This window comes from Babylonia areolata, chromosome 26 (assembly GCF_041734735.1).
Source record: "Babylonia areolata isolate BAREFJ2019XMU chromosome 26, ASM4173473v1, whole genome shotgun sequence".
Lineage (NCBI taxonomy): Eukaryota > Metazoa > Mollusca > Gastropoda > Neogastropoda > Buccinidae > Babylonia > Babylonia areolata.
The window spans coordinates 10,407,405-10,424,904 of NC_134901.1; the positions used below are offsets into that span (position 1 = coordinate 10,407,405).

Sequence of the window (17,500 nt, forward strand, 5' to 3'; positions counted from 1 at the left end):
TCTCTCTCTCTTTCTCTCTCTCTCTCTCTCTCACACACACACACTCTCTCTCTCACTCAAATACACACACACACACACACACATACGCCCCCACCCCCCATTACCCCCTCCCCTCACACACAGCCACACAGACTCACACACAGACACACAAATACACACACACACACACACACACACACACACACACACACACACACATTCTCACAGAACCAAGTCATCACCATCTTCCTGCAGACGGACAAGAGTCAACACAAGCATGTGAAACCCCAACACACCCATCTGTTGACTAATGTATCCTTCAGCTGCTGACTGTGGCGGTATGCATCAACTGACAACAGTGAGAGTTTGTGTTTACTATCTGATCTGTGGACAGTGTATTCATGAGAAGACAAACTGTTGTGCTTTTTTTTTTATATTCAAATTTATATATCTAAACCTTTCCTAAACAGGTGAGCACATGAAAACATCAGTTTTAGAATAATCTTTGTCTGTCTGTCTCTGTCTGTCTGTCTGTCTCTTTTTTTTCTTTATCCACCTTTTACATTATGACAAACACAACAAAATAAATTAGATAGAAATAAGGTAAATCAACACAATTTAAAAGAAGAATCAAAGCGCAATAGAAATAGTTACAATATGAGGAAAGGGTAACTTCATAATAATGTAAAAGTGTACAGTATGTTAATTACGATAATGCAGGGAAATCATGAAAAATCATCATATATATATATATATATATATATAAGAACTATTTATGTAAGCAAATATTTTTCTTTATTTGATTTCTTGTATCACGTAAAAACACAAAAACAAAAAAAAACCCAAACAAACAAACTATGAAAACATGGAGCTAAATGATACAGATACAATATGTCACATTGAAATAACATATGAAAAAAACCCAAAAAACGAGGGGGTTGGGGGAGGGGGGGGGGGGGCAGGAGAGAAGAGGTATGACATATACAGGCTTTATGCTGCAGGTTATTTATCTATTTATTTATTTATTTTTTAGTCACTGTGAAATATGTATATTTTACCTGTATCTTAGAGAAAATCAGGAACTATAAGTATAATTAACTCACTCAGTACGGCCAGTCCTCTCTTCTCCTCTACACAGACCCCTCGGATGTCCAGTGGGTGTTTGAATGACCCAACCTTTAGCTTCCGTCGTCAGAACTGTGGTATTCTTTGTCAATGTTCACCTCTTCAGTATAAAAGCCTTCCTCTTGCAATATTTGGATGATGTTAATTGGGGTGAAACGCTGTTAATGTCGTCTCTTTCGCCGTTTGTATGGAGAGTGTTAAAGTATCTGAATAAAGCACTATGATTTATGAATGACAGCAATCACAATCGGTGCTTTTTTGACTCACTTGTGTAAACAAAGTGAGTCTATGTTTTAACCTGGTGTTCGGTTGTCTCTGTGTGTGTGTGTGTGTGTATGTGTGTGTCTGTGTGTCCGTGGTAAACTTTAACATTGCCATTTTCTCTGCAAATACTTTGTCAGTTGAAATAAAAAGTGGAAAAATTCAGTTCTTTCCAGTCATCTTGTTTAAAACAATATTGCACCTCTGGGATGGGCACAAAAAAATAAAAAATGAAGCCTAATTATATGCAAACAGCATTTACTGTTATATTTATATTTTTTGTATTCTCAAAACTTGGCACTTTGATTTGATATTCTGACCCAACAACAAGAGCAGTCATTATTATCATTTTTTGTTCAAACAGGAGCTTCTTTTGCTAAGCATGGAAGTTTTATTTATTTTGCAAACGTTTTTGGTGCAGATAGTAAAAAAGGGAAATTACTCTGTAATTAATGTTAGGGGACTTAATTTGCTTTAAACTGATCTTTCTCATCTTAAACATTACATTTTGAAATTATACTCAATACATAAAAAGCTTGGATTTTTTTAAAAAGTGTATCACAAGTGAGTCTTGAAGGCCTTGCCTCTCTTGTTCTTTTTGTTCCCCTCACTGCCCATTTTTTCATATCATTTTGCACTTACTGATCATCCCAGATATCTCCATCCCCTCCCCCACTGTTCTGTCCATGTCTGAGACCCTGCCCCACCATACACACACACACACCATGAAACGGTGACAGTGCAAATCTTGACACAAAAGAATGCAGCCAGCCAGCAGAACTGGGTTATGTCTACCCCTGGTGAGAGGGTGGGGGCACCTGTCAACAGTGTACAGCTTCTTCTTCTTCTTCTTCTGCGTTCGTGGGCTGCAACTCCCACGTTCACTCGTATATATACGAGTGGGCTTTTACGTGTATGACCGTTTTTACCCCGCCATGTAGGCAGCCATACTCCGCTTTCGGGGGTGTGCATGCTGGGTATGTACTTGTTTCCATAACCCACCGAACGCTGACATGGATTACAGGATCTTTAACGTGCGTATTTGATCTTTTGCTTGCGTGTACACACGAAGGGGGTTCAGGCACTAGCAGGTCTGCACACATGTTGACCTGGGAGATCGGAAAAATCTCCACCCTTTACCCAGATTGCGCCTGTCAACAGTGTACAGCAACAGGGGGTGGGATGAAGCAAAGGTAACTGGGTCAGCATGTCATGAGATCGTGGGTATAGCCACTCCCAGTCGGTGATTGTGTGAGTGAGTGAGTGAGTGTGTGCAGGTGAGTGAGTGAGTGTGTGTGTGTATGTGTGTGTGTGTGTGTGTGTGTGTGAGATAGATAGATAGAGAGAGAGAGAGAGAGAGAGTGAGAGAGGTATATAAATATTGAAAAACAACAAAAACAAAACAACAACAGCCAAAAACAAATAAAGCCCCCCCAAATTGGGGGAAACAGACATACCCTAACCTGTAACAGTATCTTCATCAGTGATTTGAAAACTGACAAATGTGTTACATGACCAACACAGACATGCACAGACAGACAGACAGACAGACAGGCACACACACACACACACACACACACACACACACACACACACACACAGGGGGTAAATGTGGGAGCGGCACACTGGGCATGATGCACAACACCAGATGTTGGGAGGGGTAGACAGGAGCAGCTGTCACAGTCAGTTTACCTGCACTTGAAACACACACACACACACACACACACACACATACACACACACACATACACTTGTGTGTGCACGCCCACATATTGATATATATCTAGCGAGAGAGAGAGAGAGAGAGAGAGAGAGAGAGAGAGAGAGAGAGAGAGAGATCTCCTCATCTCCTCCCACAGGTTCACATCTCTGTGATTCCCGCCCCGCCCCGCCCTGCCCCCACACCACCCCACCCCTTCCTATCCCTGCCCTGGCTCCCTGTCCCTCTTGGCCTGTCCTCCCCCCTCCCCCTTATTTCCTGTCACTGCTGTCTTTCTCTTGACCCCCCCCCCCCTCCCCACCCCCTTTCCCCCAAGACCCCCCCCCCCCACCCCCTTTCTCAAGTCCACCCCTGTCCTTTCCTCCCCCTTATTTCCTGTCACTGCTGTCTTTCTCTTGACCCCCCACCCCCTCCCCCACCCCCTTTCCCCCAAGACCCCCCCCCCCCTTTCTCAAGTCCACCCCTATCCTTTCCTCCCCCTTATTTCCTGTCACTGCTGTCTTTCTCTTGACCCCCCCCCCCTCCCCACCCCATTTCCCCCAAGACCCCCCCCCCCTTTCCCCCAAGACCCCCCCCCCCCCGCCCCCCACCACCCCCTTTCTCAAGTCCGCCCCTGTCTTCCTCCCCCTTATTTCCTGTCACTGCTGTCTTTTCTCTTGACCCCCCCCCCCCCACCACCCCCTTTCTCAAGTCCACCCCTGTCCTTTCCTCCCCCTTATTTCCTGTCACTGCTGTCTTTCTCTTGACCCCCCACCCCCTCCCCACCCCCTTTCCCCCAAGACCCCCCGCCCACCCCCCCTTTCTCAAGTCCACCCCTGTCCTTTCCTTCCCCACCCCACCCCCACCGGCTACCTTACCCTCTTGAGTCCCTTGTGTGTGTGTGTGTGTGTGTGTGTGTGCTTTCTTTCTTTAGTTACGTCTTTTCACTTTGAGTGATATTAGACTATGTGTGTGAATGCGCTTGTGTGTGTGTTTGTGTGAGTATGTGTGCATCTGTGCGTGACTCGATCTCTCCACCGCAGCAATGATGAGCTCGTGGGTTTAAAAAATTTTTTTTTATCAGCACAGACTTGAAAAAAAAAAAAAAAAGAAAGAAAAAGAAAGAAAAAGACACCCAACAGATGATACGCAAAAAGCGTTGACGCGTGACCTGTGACCAAATCTGTGACGTGACAGCAGTGACACCTGGTGGTTAGATCACCACACTGAAAAGGAGAGGTAGGCGGACTTGAATGACAGTGTGGAGCTATCACTGCACAAGGGGCACTGGGCTGACTGAACCTTGTTCTCTGTGCAAAACAACAATAACACACACACACACACACACACACACACAAGATCTCAACAGACACAGCTGGATGGTGCAGTTGCCGGTAGGTCTAGTTTGACGGCTTGGGTGAAACTTGAAGGTTGTGCTTGTGTGTATATATACACATGTGTGTGTGAGTGTGTATATCTTTTGTTGTTGCTTCGACTGGAGTTACAGCATTTTGCCAAAGATGAAGTCTGGTTTTCATAATGAATTGAAGTCTGGTTTTGATGACGAATTGAAGGTGGGCAGTGTTTGAGTGAGAGAGAGAGAGAGAGGGAGAGAGAGAGAGAGAGAGAGAGAGAGAGAGAGAGAGATTGTTGTGGAGGAAAACGTATTTGTGCTTAAAAAAAAAAGAGAAGAGAAATTAGGAAGATGTCATTGGAATAAACATGTTTGTTATTTAAAAAAAAAAAAAAGGGGGAGAGAAATGAATTCAGGAAGAAGTTGTCACACAGAAGTGACAGAGCTTAATGATCAAAGATATTATTTCTAGCAACTGGTGTTTTCATACTGGAGTTTTGTATTATTATTTTTTTTTCATGTTTCTAGTTTACTTATCTTTAAAAAAAAAAAAATTAGGAATATGATTCGGTTTGTTTATTTACTTTTGTTGCAATCATTGACTGTAAAAAAAACAAACAAAATGAATAAAAAAAAAAAAAACAACAACAAAAAAACACAACTAACAAAACCCCTGAAAAAACCAAGGCTGTTTTCATTTATGTCTTTTTCTGATATCTAAAAATAAATTGTTTGCTCATTGACTTACTTAGTCATTTTGTATTTGTATGTGCATTACTCTTTTTGTCACATCTGATTTCTCTGTGTGAAATTCGGGCTGCTCTCCACAGGCAGAGTACGTCCCTACACTGACAGCTCCACCCCCTTTTTTGTATTTTTTTTCCTGCCTGCAGTTTTATTTGTTTTACTATAGAAGTGGATGTTTCTACAGAATTTTGCCAGGGACAATCCTTTTGTTGCCATGGGTTCTTTTATGTGTGCTGAATGCATGCTGCACACTGGACCTTGGTTTATAGTCTCATTCGAATGACTAGCGTCCAGACCACCACTCAAGGTCTAGTGGAGGGGGAGAAAATACTGGTGACTGCTGGTGTGATTTGAACCAGTGCGCTCAGATTCTCTCGCTTTCTAGGCAGACGCGTTACCTCTAGGCCATCACTCCACTTGTACTTGTGGTGATCATTGAATAAAAGAAAACCATTTGGTGTTTTATTTATTTTGTTGTAGTGATTATTGGAAAAAAACCCAAAAAACAACAACATTGATTTTGGTGTCAGAACTTTTGTCATTTACACAGTAAGCAGTGTGGCACAATATTAGGGTGTGGGGGGTGTTTAGGGTGGTGGTGGGGGTATGTGTGTGTGAAGACGCTGTTTCAAATTGTTTAAAGAATCGGTGAAGTTGAACAGACATAGTTTCAGTTTCAGTTTCAGTTGCTCAAGGAGGCGTCACTGCGCTCGGACAAACCATATACGCTACACCACATCTGCCAAGCAGATGCCTGACCAGCAGCGTAACCCAACGCGCTTAGTCAGGCCTTGGAAAAAAAACACAAAACAGACATAATTAGTTAAAACGTCTACTTGATAAATAAAGAAACAAAATGAAACTCTACAAACAACAATGAAAATAAAATAAGCAAAGAAAAACCCAGTGATGAAGATAATGGGGAGAGAGAGAGAGAGAGAGAGAGAGAGAGAGAGAGAGAGAGAGTGAACAAATTAATTAATATACATATATTTTATTTTCTGATGATAGCGCAGCAAGCATACAAAGCTTTTTTCTTTTATTTTTTTCCCCATTCAGCCATCAAAAGAGAGGGAGAAACATGAAAGAAAAAAATTAAAAAAAAGAACAAGAAAAAAAGAAATTAGTGTTTCAAATCACAGAGATAGAGAGATAGAGGGGACGTGGGGGGTTGGGGGGGGGGAGGTGGGGGGGGCATGGGGGGAGAAGAGGGGGGGGTCACAAAGGCTAACAGCAGCTGTCATCAGCAAACAGTGAACAAGTTACTGTAGCCTACGCACTTGCACCTACAAACAGGATGTGTGCATGTCTTGGAGATCTTCCCTGTGGAGGAAATCCTTCCTGTGAGTCAGGCCGACCCTTACTCAGACCCACAGGTCATGTGGTGTGGACTGCTGTGACACCTTCAAACTACACCCCCCCCTGGTTGTTTTTACCCTGGGGTCATGCAGGACCAGGCTCTAATGACCCCCCCCCCCCCCCCCCCCCCCCCCGCCCCCAGGGTAATTTGAGTCTGGTCAAGATTGATCCCCTCTGTCAGAAATTACCCCCATTTTTTTTTCTACAGGTTTAATGAAGGTACTGAAAAAGAAAGGAGGGGATGGGGGGGTCGGGGGGGTGGGGGGTGGGGGTAGGGGGGTTGTTTTGGGCTAGCCTTTGCTGACCCCCACACCCTCCTCCCTCCCATCTCCCTTCTCTCTATTACAACTTAACAGAAGCAGATAATGGGGAAGTTCTAGTTTGATAGTCTGTATTGATTCTAACTCGGCCAAATTTACCCCGTAGAGGTCACTTCAAGGGAGCCAAAGATGACCCCCATATCAAGGAGGTGGGCTGGGGGTGGGGGAGTCAGTCCTGACCAGTTGAAGTTAACCCATGGTAAATCATTCTACGCCAGTCTACATAGACATTCGGGTTAAACCAGGCTAGCCAGATTTAACACAAGGGTAAAAATCAGCGGGGGGTACAAATAGGCCGCTGCACCATTTTCCTTTTTCTCAGTGTGGTGAGAGCCAGCCAGCTTTGTTCAGAGGGCTGTTTTTGCACTGTTCTGTCTTCACTGTGCTTCCCTCCTGCACCACAGAAGTTTGACTTCACCAATAGGGGCAAGCTGCTGTGGTGTGTGCTGAGTGGCTTTTTGTTGTTATGTTCATGTTCAGTTATTGTGTTGTATCGTGTGCCCTATCCTCTGTGGTTATTGTTTGTTATGTGTGCGTGTGGTTATCATATTGTGTGGCTTACTTCAGTTTGCTCTTCAAGTTTTGCATGTTAAGGTTTGAAGCGTCTTGAGTGGAAACATATAAAATGACTGCGATTCTCATGCGTTGTGGATTTATCTTGTTGGACATGAAAATATATTCTGTATTCTGTAGGACTAGAAAGCTGTTGTGAGGCCATGTGGTGTCAGTCGTGCTAGATGTTGCGAACCTGAAGTGTGTGAGTCCCTGTGAAAGCCTGCTGGCAGAAACAGAGTGAACATGGGAGCAGCAGCTCCGACCACAGAAGGAGGAAAAGATGGAGGAGGAGAAGGAGGAGGAGAAGATGGGTGAAGAAAAAAGGAGACGAAGAAGAAGAAGAGTTTGAGATTCCTTTAGAAAAACAAAACCAAACCACCAACAACAACAACCCCTTATGTCTGCAGAGTTCATGAAGGATATTTTTGTCATGTGCATGGCTTTTTGGTGTGTTGCAGGTTTGCGTGCGACATGAATTACTACGACTGTACGAGCTAATGTTCTTGTTTGTATTTTTTGCGAGAGAAGAGGGAATTAATGTTAATTGTTAGCGCTGTGGGCCCCTGTGACAGAGGCAGAGCACATTGTGAATACTCCTTATTATTATTTGTGTCTGCAGGCTGAAGGAGGCCTTTATCATGCGTTTCACTTTTGCTGTGTTGCAGATTTGTGTGTGACGAACTACTGCAAGCTGCTGTACTGATTTCGGTTGTTTTGGGAGAAGAGAGGGGACTGCATCGGTGAGAGAGGGACCAGCGATGGGTATGGGGACTGTCTTTGTGTCCCTGCTGCTGGTGCTGGCGGCAGCACACACTGCTTACAGGTCAGTCGCTTGGTTACCAGGGCTAGAAATATAGACAGATGGATATACAGATAGTGTGTGTGTGTACATGTATATCTATATTTGTATGTGTTTCATATGTGTGTACATATTTATGTATATCATAATGTGTGTACATGTAGAGATGTATACATGTGTGTGTGTATGAATGTATGTTTGTGCGTATGTATGGGTTTTTTATTTTTATTTTTTTAATGGCTTTTTAATTTTATGACGAACCAACCGGTTTATGAAATCACTATGGGATGGAACTTGCTTATTATTGTCATTTGCTGTACTGTTGATGATGATTATGATAATTGTTTTGAAATCTCACAAGTCATGGAACAGCTGGTTTGGTACTTATTGTGTCTTGAAGCATTAGTGTTTAGCCATTACCCTAAACAACAAAGAGAACAACAACTACCAAAGAAATGTTTGTGCTACACTGCTTATGAGTTCTTGAACTATCTTTTTTTAATTTTATTTTAGATTTAGTTTTCATGACTTGAAAGAAAGAGCAGTATATAGCAAACACATTGTTGAGTCATGGACGTGCAGAGAGAGGGAGCGAACACGACTGAAATGTACACTTTTTGCTGAGGACTTGAGATACTGATACACAACGAGTTACACACACTGTACCGAAACCTAATACTCCCATCTCATACACACACACACATTTACGCTTGAACTATCATAGCGCTGAGGTCCCATCCAGGGTGGTGGTGTCTCCAATGCCAAGTTTGTTATCCACAGCTAAAACATCAGTTTGATTGATTTGATTGATTTGATTGATTCTGATCAGATGTTGCAACATTGCTCAGGCGTAGGATAAAAATAGATAACATCAGAAGGGCGTGATATTGAGCTTGCGCGGAGGGCAGAGCGTGTGAAGAGTTTCTGGAAAAGGGTGTGCCGGTTGAAAATGATCAGTGCGATTAGTGCATCTGCACCTGTACTTAGTGCCTCTGCACCTGTTTTGTCACCCCTTTTAGCCATTCCTGCCCATCATGTGCGCCTTGGTGTGCAGTGCATTTCAAGTGTTCCACCAGTGAATGTCTGCACCCTTCAAGTCAACAATCCCCCCCCCACACCCCCCACACTCCCCCTCCCAGTTCCCCCACCACCATCAGGCTGTATTTGTTGTGTCTGTCACAGGGCCAGAAATACTTGCCTGCCGGTTGTCCGGGACAACTGAGCCTGCTACTTGTGGCATGCAAGTGGAAATACTCTAATCAGCTTGTCCTTTGGGCAGCCAAGTTGTTGACTGTGACGGAGGTGTGGGTTTCAGTGCATACCGATGGCACTACCCTCCTCTCTTTCCCAGTTTAACTCCTGCACCTTCCATTCCCGGTTTTTATTTTCCCGTAATAATACCACTCGATATATTAAAATTATCTGCTTTACTTGTCATTGCTCCACTACCCATAGTTAAGGTGACTGACCATCAGTGGAGGGCAAACAGAAATTTAGGGGGACATATACCGGTAGATTTTTTAAATTAAAAAAAAAAAAAAAAAAAAATCTTTTCCCAGGATTATGAAAAGTTACCAAGGAGGAATGTGTGGCCGTGTTTTAGCATCGATGTAGTCCATGCCCTGTGTGTGGTGAGGTGGAACCACTCTACGGGGCGGAAAGGGGGAGGGGCCCGGGGGGTGTGGGGTGGGGGGGGGGGGCGGCAGTAGGGGGAGACAAACAGGCTGGGCAGGGGCCGCATGTCACATAAGTAACCTGGCTTGATGGATGGATTCAGGGCCCTGCTTTTGATGACAGGGAAGAAGGGGGATGGTGAGGGGAGGGGGCGGGGAAGGGGGTTTGGGAGGAGGAGGGGGAAGGTCAAGTGTTTGTGTTTGTGTGTGTGATGGTTTCTTACGTTTTACAAACCTGTTTTCGCTATTAAATATTATATACATTAGACCAGTAGAGTACATAATTCATGGCCATGTGTGTGATGGTTACTTACATTTAACAAACATGTTTTTGCTATTAAAATTATATACATTAGACCAGTAGAGTACATGATTCATGGCCATCTTTGTGATGGTTTTTTATGTTTAACAAACATGTTTTTGCTATTAAAAATTATATACATTGGACCAGTAGAGTACATGATTCATGGCCATCTGTGTGATGGTTTCTTACGTTTAACAAACATGTTTTTGCTATTAAAGATTATATACATTGGACCAGTAGAGTACATAATTCATGGCCATGTGTGTGATGGTGGCGGTTGTTTGTACAGTGGGAGGAGGGAGTTGGTAGGGGGCAGGGGAGGTGGAAAGGGAGTGGGGAGGGCAAAGCATTTGTGTGTGTGTGTGTGTGTGTGTGTGTGTGTGTGTGTGTGTGTGTGCGTGTGTGTGTGTGTGTGTGGGTGTGTGCGTGTGTGTGTGTGTGTGTGTGTGTTTGTGTGTGTGTGATTTCTTGAGGAGTCGGGGGTTGGGGGCAGGGTCACTATTTTTTGATGTGAACATTTGTAGTATGTTCATTCTTTAATTTGATTGATGTCTTTTTCTCTCCAAATCACATTAGAGAATCTTGGTGTGTGTGTGTATGTGGAGGGGTGTGTGTGTGGGGGGGGGGGAGAGGGGGGGATAAAGTCACTGTTGGCAGCATGTGAGTGAATGTGTGTGTGCGTGTGTGTGTGTGTGCACGCACGTGTGTGTGTGTGTGTGTGTGTGTGTGTGTGTGTGTGTTTGTAAGAGAGAGAGAGAGAGAGAGATTACACAACAGTTGAACAGAAGAATGGATTTAACAGACTGGATTGACAAGTATTTCGAGTTATCAAAGGGCTGGGGGAGGAGAAGAAGCAGGGGGGGAGGGGGTGGGTGATGGGGGATTTTGGGGGTTGGGGGTGGGGTGGGGGGGGGGAGGGGAGGCATGCCAACTGTCAACTGTCACATTCAGAATACTTTATTATCCAGAATTGTCCCATGTTTCAGTCAGCAGAGAAGGATTTGGAGGGACAGACACATAGAAATGAAAATTTTATTATGTGTGGATCAGAGAGAGAGAGAGAGAGAGAGAGAGAGAGAGAGAAATGGAAATTTTTATTGTGTATAGGTCTCAGAGAGAGGTCATTACTTTCAAACTCATATGATGGAACTCCTTATTGACCAGAAATGGCAGAATATTAAGAAACAAAAGAAAAACAAAAACGGACTTAACTAACTGACCCTTCATACTTCAGATTTAATTATGTCCTCATAAGATAAGGAAAATGTCCTTGTACGGATATCATATAGAAATACAAAATAAAAGAAAAAAGATATACCTGTACCTGCCACCTTCATCCCGAAGTAAAAATACACGCAGACACAGACACTGACACCGACACCCACCCACCCACCCACCCACCCACACACACACACACACACACTTACATGTACTTGCAAACCTGCACACTTCCCCTTCCCCTCCCTCATTCCCCAACCTACGCATCCTTTAAGTTGTGCCATTATTGCTTTTTGAGGACAGACAGAACAATATTAGGCAACATTCCAGAGAACACTGGTGCAGTAGTTCTCCTCATAAAGAGAGGACACTGGTGTGGTAGTTCTCCTCATACAGAGAGAACACTGGTGTGGTAGTTCTCCTCATACAGAGAGGACACTGGTGTGGTAGTTCTCCTCATACAGAGAGGACAGTGGTGTGGTAGTTCTCACACAGAGAGGACACTGGTGTGGTAGTTCTCATACAGAGAGAACACTGGTGTGGTAGTTCTCCTCATACAGAGAGAACACTGGTGTGGTAGTTCTCCTCATACAGAGAGGACACTGGTGTGGTAGTTCTCCTCATACAGAGAGAACACTGGTGTGGTAGTTCTCCTCATACAGAGAGAACACTGGTGTGGTAGTTCTCATACAGAGAGGACACTGGTGTGGTAGTTCTCCTCATACAGAGAGGACACTGGTGTGGTAGTTCTCCTCATACAGAGAGAACACTGGTGTGGTAGTTCTCCTCATACAGAGAGGACACTGGTGTGGTAGTTCTCATACAGAGAGGACACTGGTGTGGTAGTTCTCATACAGAGAGGACAATGGTGTGGTAGTTCTCATACAGAGAGGACAATGGTGTGGTAGTTCTCATACAGAGAGAACACTGGTGTGGTAGTTCTCATACAGAGAGGACAGTGGTGTGGTAGTTCTCACACAGAGAGGACACTGGTGTGGTAGTTCTCATACAGAGAGGACACTGGTGTGGTAGTTCTCATACAGAGAGGACACTGGTGTGGTAGTTCTCCTCATACAGAGAGAACACTGGTGTGGTAGTTCTCATACAGAGAGAACACTGGTGTGGTAGTTCTCATACAGAGAGAACACTGGTGTGGTAGTTCTCCTCATACAGAGAGGACACTGGTGTGGTAGTTCTCCTCATACAGAGAGAACACTGGTGTGGTAGTTCTCCTTATACAGAGAGAACACTGGTGTGGTAGTTCTCCTCATACAGAGAGAACACTGGTGTGGTAGTTCTTCTCATACAGAGAGAACACTGGTGTGGTAGTTCTCCTCATACAGAGAGAACACTGGTGTGGTAGTTCTCCTTATACAGAGAGGACACTGGTGTGGTAGTTCTTCTCATACAGAGAGAACACTGGTGTGGTAGTTCTCCTCATACAGAGAGAACACTGGTGTGGTAGTTCTCCTTATACAGAGAGAACACTGGTGTGGTAGTTCTCCTCATACAGAGAGAACACTGGTGTGGTAGTTCTCCTCATACAGAGAGAACACTGGTGTGGTAGTTCTCCTTATACAGAGAGGACACTGGTGTGGTAGTTCTCATACAGAGAGAACACTGGTGTGGTAGTTCTCCTTATACAGAGAGGACACTGGTGTGGTAGTTCTCATACAGAGAGAACACTGGTGTGGTAGTTCTCCTCATACAGAGAGGACACTGGTGTGGTAGTTCTCCTCATACAGAGAGAACACTGGTGTGGTAGTTCTCCTCATACAGAGAGAACACTGGTGTGGTAGTTCTCCTCATACAGAGAGAACACTGGTGTGGTAATTCTCATACAGAGAGAACACTGGTGTGGTAATTCTCATACAGAGAGAACACTGGTGTGGTAGTTCTCCTCATACAGAGAGAACACTGGTGTGGTAGTTCTCCTCATACAGAGAGAACACTGGTGTGGTAATTCTCATACAGAGAGAACACTGGTGTGGTAATTCTCATACAGAGAGAACACTGGTGTGGTAGTTCTCCTCATACAGAGAGAACACTGGTGTGGTAGTTCTCCTCATACAGAGAGAACACTGGTGTGGTAGTTCTCATACAGAGAGAACACTGGTGTGGTAGTTCTCCTCATACAGAGAGAACACTGGTGTGGTAGTTCTCCTCATACAGAGAGAACACTGGTGTGGTAGTTCTCCTCATACAGAGAGGACACTGGTGTGGTAGTTCTCCTCATACAGAGAGGACACTGGTGTGGTAGTTCTCATACAGAGAGAACACTGGTGTGGTAGTTCTCATACAGAGAGGACACTGGTGTGGTAGTTCTCATACAGAGAGAACACTGGTGTGGTAGTTCTCCTCATACAGAGAGAACACTGGTGCAGTAGTTCTCCTCATAAAGAGAGGACACTGGTGTGGTAGTTCTCCTCATACAGAGAGGACACTGGTGTGGTAGTTCTCATACAGAGAGAACACTGGTGTGGTAGTTCTCCTCATACAGAGAGGACAGTGGTGTGGTAGTTCTCACACAGAGAGGACAGTGGTGTGGTAGTTCTCACACAGAGAGGACACTGGTGTGGTAGTTCTCCTCATACAGAGAGGACACTGGTGTGGTAGTTCTCATACAGAGAGAACACTGGTGTGGTAGTTCTCTTCATACAGAGAGAACACTGGTGTGGTAGTTCTCCTCATACAGAGAGAACACTGGTGTGGTAGTTCTCCTCATACAGAGAGGACACTGGTGTGGTAATTCTCCTCATACAGAGAGGACACTGGTGTGGTAGTTCTCCTCATACAGAGAGAACACTGGTGTGGTAATTCTCCTCATACAGAGAGAACAACTGGTGTGGTAGTTCTCATACAGAGAGGCGTGTGTGTGTGTTTGTGTGGGTTATTGAGGGGAAGAAAGGCAGTGTCATCATGTGACAAGACTGTCCAATAAATAGAGCGCATCATCCTTACCTTGCCGATAAACATGTGCGTGAGTGCTACTCTGTGCATTCCCCTCTCTCCTTTACCCAAATGGAGGGCTATCATGTTCCCTGCCCACCCCTCCCCCCTCCCCTCCCCCTTGGAGAATGGAGCATGCACTTAACACTGAAAAACCTTGCTCTGCAGCGATCTGTAATTTCTCAGCCTACCTGTCATTAACTAAGGGTTCGAATGTTGTTGTTTTGCAGGGTGGCATGGAAGGGTGGTTGAGTAGGTAGGTGAGACTGTTCTTTCTCTTAGACATGTTCCCCAGTGACACAGTGCCCTGGATGTGTCTTGGTATCAGTGGGGGCCTGGTACCTTGGGTGTTGCAGGTGTTCATTACATACCCTTCCACTTGTTGGACATGGCAGCTGGGGGAATGGATAGTTGTAATAATGATGGGGCGGAGTTAAGCCACCCTGGGCTCACTCACCCCCTACAACCCTCTCCTCTGTCTGTCTGTTTCTCTCTGTCTCTGTTTCTCTGTGCAGCCTTTTTTCTTTCTTCCCTGAATGCCCGCCCCCCCTTCCCCTGTCCCCCATCCTCCCCTGCCCCATTCCCATCTATGCTCTGCTTTATATTCATGTTCACTTGTGTAATCACATGCCTGTGTTGTATGTCGGATAGACATGGACAAGTACATACACAAACATGCACACACTTAGACACCTCCACACATAGGCACACAAGCTCTCTCTCTCTCTCTCTCTCTCTCTCACACACACACTGACATACATAGAGTACACACACACACACACACACACACACACACACACACACACACACTGACATATACAGAGTTCTGCTGGGATAAGTTTGCAAAACACCCTGATTCCTTTCACCAATTCCTGCATTTCGTTGGTTCGTGGTATTCAGTCTTCTCTCTCTCTTTTTTTTTTTTTTGCATGAGCTAACGTTGTTTTTTTTTTTTTTTTTTTTTTAAAATCATTTTTTAAATTATATTCTTTTCAATTTACAGAACAGAAGATAACACAAAAACCTATACTATATAGCAGTTCATTAAACATCTATCCATACACCTACCATGTCCTTTTAAGGTTTGTTCCACTTTGGTGATCTTGATGCACAGTTCTCACGGTCAGGTGTTAGTATTTCTTGCTAAACCTTGCTAACCTTTTGGTTTTGCTACCTAGTTCAGTGTTTGAAGATAGGTATACTTGCGTTTTAACACAGTTGAAACGGTGGGCCAGTCCTTGTGGTTCAGCACCCACACAGTTGAAAAGGTGGGCCAGTCCTTGTGGTTAAACACCTAGCACCACACCCACTATATTTTTTTCAACTAGGTACATGCGTCCTCCTAGTTCCGTCATGTCTATATCACCAGAAGTGGCATCTGCGACATACACTACCAGATCCAGATCCAGAGATCCACATTTGAAAAGGTGGGCCAGTCCTTGTGGTCAATCACCCACACTGTTGAAAAGGTGGGCCAGTCCTTGTGGTTAAGCACCCACACAGTTGAAAAGGTGGGCCAGTCCTTGTGGTTAATCACCCTCACAGTTGAAAAGGTGGGCCAATCCTTGTGGTTAATCACCCTCACAGTTGAAAAGGTGGGCCAATCCTTGTGGTTAAGCACCCACACAGTGGAAAAGGTGGGCCAGTCCTTGTGGTTAATCACCCACACAGTTGAAAAGGTGGGCCAGTCCTTGTGGTTAATCACCCACACTGTTGAAAAGGTGGGCCAGTCCTTGTGGTTAAACACCCACACTGTTGAAAAGATGGGCCAGTCCTTGTGGTTAATCACCCACACTGTTGAAAAGGTGGGCCAGTCCTTATGGTTAAGCACCCACACTGTTGAAAAGGTGGGCCAGTCCTTGTGGTCAATCACCCACACTGTTGAAAAGGTGGGCCAGTCCTTGTGGTTAATCACCCACACAGTGGAAAAGGTGGGCCAGTCCTTGTAGTTAATCACCCACACTGTTGAAAAGGTGGGTCAGTCTTTGTGGTTAATCACCCACACAGTGGAAAAGGTGGGCCAGTCCTTGTAGTTAATCACCCACACTGTTGAAAAGGTGGGTCAGTCTTTGTGGTTAATCACCCACACAGTTGAAAAGGTGGGCCAGTCCTTGTGGTTAAGCACCCACACAGTGGAAAAGGTGGGCCAGTCCTTATGGTTAATCACCCACACTGTTGAAAAGGTGGGCCAGTCCTTGTGGTTAATCACCCACACTGTTGAAAAGGTGGGCCAGTCCTTGTGGTTAATCACCCACACTGTTGAAAAGGTGGGCCAGTCCTTGTGGTTCAGCACCCTCACAAAAAGCAACAAGACCAGAGACTGGGGTCGGAGATTCTTTTTTTTGTCTTCATCAGCATGCAATTGATTTTCGATGCATATGTTTTTAGGCAGCCATATATTCCAGTTTCAGGGGGTTTAGTGTGGGAGCAGCACACTGGGCATGATGCACAACACCAGATGTGAGGAAGTGGGGGGATGGGGGGAGGCAGACAGGAGCAGCTGTCGGAATCACAGTTTGCCTGCACTTGGAAACACAACACAATCTAGCCAAATTGGCACTTAACCCCCCAACCCCCCCCCCCCCCCCACACCCCCCCCGCCCCCCCTTCCACACACACACACTCCACCCCCTCCAAAAAACAAAACAAAACAAAACAAACAAACAAAAACAAAACAAAAAAAACACACACACAAAAAAAAAAAAAAAAATGAAAAGAAAAATAAGAGAGAGAGAATGAGGGAATGTGTATGTCTGTGTGTTTGTGACTCACTGCACTGTTCCTTGGTGATGAATGAAAGAAAGCTTCTCAACGTCAGTACAGCCTGCACAACACAGAAAAACAGCCAAACTAGAATGAACAGTTGGCCCGGAAGGATCTACCTTACCCCCCACACCTCCGGCACCCCTGCTTCCACCCCTCTCTCCCCCTCCCCAGGCACTGCTGGGCCAGCAGGGATGGAAAAGTAGTTTTCTTTTTCGTGGGCCTACTAGAAAGAACAATATCAAACAAGAGAGGCAAGGCCTTCAAGACTCACTTGTGGTATATTAAGTTCCCTAGCATTAATTACAGAGTAATTTCCCTTTTTTACTATCTGCACCAAAACGTTTGCAAAATAAATAAAAATTCCATGCTCAGCAAAAGAAGTTCCTGTTTGA

General features: G+C 44.8%; 1 protein-coding gene across 11 annotated transcripts in view; it reads left to right on the forward strand.

The window, feature by feature from the left end:
- Positions 1–17,500, forward strand: part of LOC143300445 (CD109 antigen-like) — a 153,263-nt gene that overhangs the window by 24,215 nt on the left and 111,548 nt on the right. For 6 of the 11 annotated variants that reach the window (XM_076614107.1, XM_076614117.1, XM_076614112.1 and 3 more), the window contains exons 1-2: positions 4,290–4,458; positions 8,065–8,222. In XM_076614107.1, coding sequence (XP_076470222.1) covers positions 8,158–8,222 — 65 coding nt within the window. In that variant the 5' untranslated portion in view covers positions 4,290–4,458; positions 8,065–8,157. Of the gene's footprint in view, positions 1–4,289; positions 4,459–4,490; positions 4,639–7,178; positions 7,284–8,064; positions 8,223–17,500 lie in introns of those variants that run through there. The other 5 variants (XM_076614109.1, XM_076614111.1, XM_076614116.1 and 2 more) reach the window with 4 other exon arrangements.